We start from the raw sequence: 6,958 nt of genomic DNA, 5'->3' as shown, positions 1-6,958 counted from the left end.
TTTGGTTCTTCGGGACAGAGTTTCTCTGTGTAACAGCCCTGGCTGTCCTAGAACTAGCTCTGTAGGCCAAGCTGGCCTTTAACTCACAGAAATCCACCTGCCTCTGCCTCCCAAGTGCTGGGACTAAAGGTGTGCACCACTATCGCCCAACTTTGTTTTGTTTTTTGAGACAGGACCTCTCTGGCTGTCCTAGAATTGGCTATGAAAACGAGGCTGACCTAAAACTCAGAGATTCACCCACCTCTGCCTCCTGAGTGCCTCCTGGGATTAAAGATGTGCTCCATAACACTTGGTCCTCCACCTATTTTTTAAATAGAAATATGAATGAAGGTGTGAACACAACTAATGTCCCAGTCACTTTTTTGGTTGTTGTTATTGTTAAAACTGTCCCATCTTCCTCTGATGGGAGCCTTTTCTAGTGGCTCCTGAATTGTTTTTGTAACTTGGGCCAGTGAAATAGTGTCCAGGATTATTTTGTTCATGGATTATGTAATGGAGCAGAGGCAACCTGGCCCAGGCTCCCTTCCCCCCAGGAAGGGGTTGATTGGTCTCTCTCAGCTGCATTTGAATTCGTTCTAGCCTTTGTCAGGAGGCTTTCTATAAACGGAAAGATGACCATGGGCACAGAAGGGAGGAAATTAGATGTCTTCCGGCCTCTCCCCCCTGTTTATCCAAATGGTAAATAATCCACTTTCTTTACCAGGTTTTCTTTCCAATGCTGGCTTTGTGGTCCTCAGTGGCTGTAACAGGGCCGGCTACTTCTAGAAGTTTTGATTTCTGGGACAGGAAATGGAATCTCGGGACCACAATCTGGGTGCTATACTTCCTTACTGCTTCCTCACTTGGACAGTGCTCTAATCTCTTCAGTTGACTCAATAGAGACAGATGTATACATTAATTGATGCATCGATGGGTTCAAAATAGCGTCCTGATACTACTTCTAATACAAATCCAAAACTAAAGGAGAGTTTTTGTCTGTTAGTTATGTGAGGCAGGGTCTCATGCAGCCCAGCTGGCTTTGAACTGAGGATGGCCTTGAACTCCTCATCCTTTATACCTCCATCTCCCATGTCCTGGGATTACAGCCATATTACTACAGCCAGCTACAACAGTACACTTTTTCCTTTAGAACTTTTTACATTTATTTATGTATTTTGCATGTGCGTATGTGTGGGCTCACATGACACAGCACACATATGGAGGTCAGAGAACTTTGTGAAGACGGTTCTCTCCTCCTTCCTCCTTTAACACGGGATCTGGGGCTCAAACACAGATCGTCAGGCTTGCGCAGGAAGGGCCGTTCTCTGCTGAGCCATTTCCTCCCGTTTCTCTAGTTATGCTTTATGAGCCTTTGGTCTGTACAAGACTGATTTTCTCTTGTGATTCTCATTTTTAGCTCTGTCACTGTATATTTAATTCTTCCCGCCGGTCCTCAGCTTGATGTTTCTCTAATCATTTTGACAGTCTTAAATGAGTTTTTAAGACTGTCTATCAAAGTTAGATTAATCAGTGTTCTTCAGAGAAACGGGCCCAGTCTGATATAGGTACAGTATAGGAAGACTTCTCACAGCGAACCAGCACATGTGGCTACAGAGCCGAGAAGCCTCCAGATGTGGAGGAGCTGGAGACCCAGAGAGCCAAAGCTGCAGCTCCAGTTCAAGTCCAGAGTCTTGGCAGGTAGAAGAGGAGCCGGCAGCCTCCCGGGACAGTGGGAAAGCAGAAGTACAAGTCACTTCTTGGAGGGTGAGATTGCAGTGTCTTCTTTGGGCTGTCCACTGATTAGATCAGAGGCCTGCCCACTCCAGGAAAGGCCACCTGCTACTCAGGCTACCTATTCAAATGGTAAAGTCCTCCCAAGACATCCTGAGGCCCTACCCAGAATAACATCCGACTACTCAAGTCAGGCTGACCGAAATTCGGCAGAATTGAGTTTGTAATTTAGAGGTAAGAATGTTTGACTGGCAAGCCTGAAGCCCTGGGTTCAATCCCAAGCACCTGCCCCTTAAAAAAAAAAAATCTCAAAAGTAGAAGCAAGAGGACTTTGATGTTGCCCAAATCAAGCAGTCGTTGATTCCACCCGCTGGTTCGGAAGGCTTGCAGTGGAGCTGAGGGCGCATGTACAAATGGCTCCTATCCTCTGGGCTCACAGCCATTTCTCACTGCTCCTCAGCCATGGCAGTCAGTGGCTGCTGAAACTTGCCATCAAACTCCGCTCTACAGAGACAGAAGGGAGGCTGCAGGGAGTGACAGAACTGACCAGGGCCACACAGGTGCCGAGGGACCAGGGTGTACGTGGATCTGCTGACTCAGCCCCCCACTGCACTCGGCTCCGCTGGAAATCCTGGGAGGACAAGGTTCACACCAAGAGAAGGATGTTTTTCTGCTCTGGTCCATGATTGGTGGATTGATTCGTACAGACATTCCAAGCCCCACAATCTCTCCGTGAAGGCTTTGGTAGGGTAAATTGCTGTGGAATGTTCTGTATGGCAAATGTGTTGCTAATTAGTTAATGAATAAAACACTGATTGGCCGTTGGCTAGGCAGGAAGTGTAGGCGGGACAAGGAGGAGAATAAAGCTGGGAAGTGGAAGGCTGAGTAAGAGAGACACTGCCAGCCGCCACGATGAGAAACAGCATGTGAAGATGCCGGTAAGCCACGAGCCATGTGGCAAGGTATAGATTTATAAAAATGGATTAATTTAAGCTGAAAGAACAGTTAGCAAGAAGCCTGTCATGGCCATACAGTTTGAAACCAATACAAGTCTCTGTGTTTACTTGGTCGGGTCTGACGGCTGTGGGACTGGCAGGTGAGAGAGATTTGCCCTGACTGTGGGCCAGGCAGGAAAACTCTACCTACAAATGGCGTCCAACGTGGTGGCAAGAGTTTCCACCTAAAAACTGAGAAAGAAGATTCTAAAACGGAGCTAAAAACAGTTCCTAACTGTCTCTCAAATGAGCAGCAGCTGCTGGTTTGAGCTCCTTGTGGGTTTCTGGTGTGCACGCTCAACCTGCAGTTTGTCGGGAATGAGACCTCTGCAAGTGGCACCTTAAGCTGCATGGTGGATTTAGCCTTTGCAGGTACAAAACAAAAAAAGAGGTTTCTGGACTACATGCTGCTTGGATAAAAGCATAGACCCATGATAGCTCCCAGAGCTGGTGGTAAACGTAGCCATGTTGGGAAGCTGAGGTGGATGGAGCCAGCAGCCACAGCTGCTGCAGTTTAAGGCAATAGATTCACAATAAGACAGATTCAGATGTAATAGTTTACAATGTGTGTAAAAGATACGTAGGCTTGAAAGAGACAAAAAAGATGATATATAGAGTTATAGAAACAAATACATAGTTTTAAAAAATAAAGTCTTTAAAGAGACAGTAAAGGTAGTATAAAAAATAAGCCACGTAAAAATGGATATTACACAGAGAATCTGGATTGTGTTGTCTTTGGGACTTTTAACTGCAGAAAAACATTTGATTGTAAAAGCTGTTGAGTTATGTCAAAATGTATACTTTAAAGGTACCTTGACTTCAAAATTTGGATATAAGGATATGTTGCTTTGGAAAAGAGTCTCTTTTGTTTCCATAGAAAGCCAGAGGCTATGGATTTGTTCAAGATTAAGATACATCAGGTTTGACCAGCCAAGACCCCCTGAAAGGTCTCCAATGACACCATGGCCCAGATGATCCAACATCCAGAATGGTTTGAAGGCAACTGGCTCAGACGATACACCCTCATGGACTTTTCCATAATCCTAAAATTTCCTTTGTATCCCCATAAGATACAGCGCCCCCCTCCAGCAGGAAGTAGTAAGAGAAGCTACGCCCAAATTCCCAAATTATATGTAATTTTACTTTGTTAAGGTTAAAACCTTCCTTTTTTTTTTAAAAAAAAAAAGGGGGGGAAGTGCTGTGGAATGTTCTGTATGGCAAATGTGTTGCTAATTAGTTAATAAATAAAACACTGATTGGCCGTTGGCTAGGCAGGAAGTGTAGGCGGGACAAGGAGGAGAATAAAGCTGGGAAGTGGAAGGCTGAGTAAGAGAGACACTGCCAGCCGCCACGATGAGAAACAGCATGTGAAGATGCCGGTAAGCCACGAGCCATGTGGCAAGGTATAGATTTATAAAAATGGATTAATTTAAGCTGAAAGAACAGTTAGCAAGAAGCCTGTCATGGCCATACAGTTTGAAACCAATACAAGTCTCTGTGTTTACTTGGTCGGGTCTGACGGCTGTGGGACTGGCAGGTGAGAGAGATTTGCCCTGACTGTGGGCCAGGCAGGAAAACTCTACCTACAGTAAATCCTCAGATTTAGGATGGCAGATAAAGGAGAGGAGAATAAAACAATTTCCAGACTGGTTTACTATGATTTAAAACTTCAGGACGCTAGTTTTTCCATTTCTTGAGCCAACAAATGATGCTATGGGGTTATCAATGCTATGGTACATAACATCAAAGCAAGAGGAAGACGTAATAGGAAAAGTTGTGCAAACAAATGAGGATATATGACAGACACAAAGTTGAGGACAGGGGCAGAAGCCGATACTCTGGCTGTTTGGGTGGCTGAGGTAGGACGAGCCCTTGAGCCAGGACTTTGAATACCCCTCCCCCAATAGCAAACTCCACTTCCTTTTTGTTCCTTTTTGTGGTCTCACTGGGTAGCTCTGGCTGGTCTGGAACTCATGACGATGTCAACTAGGCTGGCTTTGAAATCACGGAAATCTACCTGTGTCTGCCACCAAGTAGTGAGATTGTAGGTGTTTGCCACCACTCCTGGAGAAACTATCTGTGGACCCGTGAAAGGGCTGGGGGAGTTGTAAAGGCAAAGAAAAGAAAGAAGGCGGGTGCACTGGCTCAGTAATTACCACAGGATTGCTGTGAGGCCAGCCTGGGCTACCTAGTGAGTGACAAGCAGACTTGGCGACAGAATGAAACCTTGTCTCCGAACAAACAAACAAAACACCAAAAGAAAAAAAAAAAGAAGGCAAACTTAACCCCCAACAAGATAAAAAATAAATAAATAAACAAGAAAGAAAATAAATGGAGCCGGGCGGTGGTGGCGCACGCCTTTAATCCCAGCACTCGGGAGGCAGAGCCAGGCGGATCTCTGTGAGTTCGAGGCCAGCCTGGACTACCAAGTGAGTCCCAGGAAAGGCGCAAAGCTACACAGAGAAACCCTGTCTCGAAAAACCAAAAAAAAAAAAAAAAAAAAAAAAAAGAAAATAAATGATAAATGTTTGAGGAAATATCTATTAAACCTGGTATATATGTATATAGGGGTGTGTGTGTGTGTGTGTGTGTGTGTGTGTGTGTGTGTGTGCGTGTGTGTGCTCATTAAAATACATGTGTTACCTTACACTTGGGAGGTTGAGGTACAAGGATTATGAGTTTGAGCCAGTTGAGGATGAACAATAAACTCCAGACCAGGCTGGGCTATGAGAACTTGTCTAAAAACAACGCCACATTACTCCATTAATATGTGTCATTTTAATCTTCTCATGTATTAGTTTAAACTTTTAATTTAAAAAATTACAAAACAGCCGGGCGGTGGTGGCACACGCCTTTAATCCCAGCACTTGGGAGGCAGAGCCAGGCGGATCTCTGTGAGTTCGAGGCCAGCCTGGTCTACAGAGTGAGTTCCAGGAGAGGCGCAAAGCTACACAGAGAAACCCTGTCTCGAAAAACCAAAAAAAAAAAAAAAAATTACAAAACAGCCAAGCATAATGGCACAGGCCTATAATCCCAGTACTCGGGAGGCAGAGGTAGACAGATCTCTGTGAGTTCGAAGCCAGCCTGGTCTACAGAGTGAGTTCTAGAACAGCCAGGAGTACATAGAAAGATCCTGTCTCAAAAGACAAAACAAAGGCGACCTCAGCGAGCTGCGTCTGTACCATGGCTCTCCTGCTTCGAGGAGGACGAATCCGGGCACTGAAGGCTGTGTTCCTGGAGGCAAGGGTGTTCCGAGAACTGCCTTCTACGGTGCCCCTCTCTACAGAGTCAGGGAAGAGTGAAGGGGGAATACAAGCAAATCCCAAGAATCAAAGTGCACCCACAGAGCCCACTCTGGTCCCTGCGTCGTCTAACACCACCACCTACAAGAACCTACAGCATCATGACTACAACTCATACACCTTCCTAGACCTGAACATGGACCTCTCCAAGTTCAGAATGCCTCAACCCTCTTCAGGACGAGAGTCACCTCGGCACTGAGCTCAGCTCACAGGAGCCCCATGCCGGTCCCATGAATTCTTGCCTGCGAGAATAAAAATCAGAGTCACAACAACAACAAAAAAAAAAAAAAAAAAAAAAAAAAAAAAGACAAAACAAAGAGTGAGTGAGCCTCCCAGAGGCTGTCTTTCCTAAATCAGCTTCAGAAGAACCCATGAAGAAGGGATTCTATAGCCAAGTTGTGAATGTTCAATTTTTGTTCCTTCCTTTATCTTCTACTTTACTAAAACATTTAGTTAGTATACAAAGTAATAGGTTTCATTACATCATTATCATACATAATTTGTTTATTACTATTTCGTGTGTGTGTGTGTGTGTGTGTGTGTGTGTGTGTGTGTGTGTGTGTGTGTGTGTGAGAGATCAAATGTGTGAGGTGTACATGTCTGTGCATATGTGTGTGTGGAGACCAGAAGACAACCTTGAATGCTGTTTCTCAGGACCTGCCCATCTTATTGGTTTGTTTTTGAAACAGGGTTTCACTATATAGCCCGGGCTGGTCTGGAACTCATAGAGCTTTACCTGCCTCTGCCTCCCTGAGGGTTGGGATTGAAGTTAGATGCCACTATGCCTGTCCTGTCCATCTTGTTTTTTAAAACAGAGTCTCTCACTAGTTCACCAATTATACCAGGCTGGCTGACCAGTGAGCCCCCCAAAGATCCTTCTACCTCTGGCGATCCCCCTGTCACTCCCCCACCCCCACCCACCCCCACCCCCACCCCCACCCACCCCACCCC

The 6,958-nt window shown here is 45.4% G+C and overlaps 1 protein-coding gene across 1 annotated transcript; it reads left to right on the top strand.

The window, feature by feature from the left end:
• Positions 1 to 5,867: 5,867 nt before the first annotated feature.
• Positions 5,868 to 6,276, top strand: LOC128101486 (NADH dehydrogenase [ubiquinone] flavoprotein 3, mitochondrial-like). The gene has a single exon (XM_052724671.1). It carries the CDS (start codon positions 5,889 to 5,891, stop codon positions 6,204 to 6,206), a length of 318 nt encoding a protein of 105 aa, XP_052580631.1. The 5' UTR covers positions 5,868 to 5,888; the 3' UTR covers positions 6,207 to 6,276.
• Positions 6,277 to 6,958: the final 682 nt, after the last annotated feature.

Source organism: Peromyscus californicus, unplaced genomic scaffold (assembly GCF_007827085.1).
Source record: "Peromyscus californicus insignis strain IS unplaced genomic scaffold, ASM782708v3 Scaffold_7__1_contigs__length_154581171, whole genome shotgun sequence".
Classification (NCBI taxonomy): Eukaryota; Metazoa; Chordata; class Mammalia; order Rodentia; family Cricetidae; genus Peromyscus; species Peromyscus californicus.
Note: the sequence above shows the minus strand (reverse complement) of the source record. Positions and strands in the feature narration are given on the sequence as shown.

What these genes read in the sequence shown, in the direction of transcription:
- LOC128101486 (XM_052724671.1), top strand. Translation starts at nt 5,889, where the DNA reads ATGGCTCTCCTGCTTCGAGGAGGACGAATCCGGGCACTGAAGGCTGTG.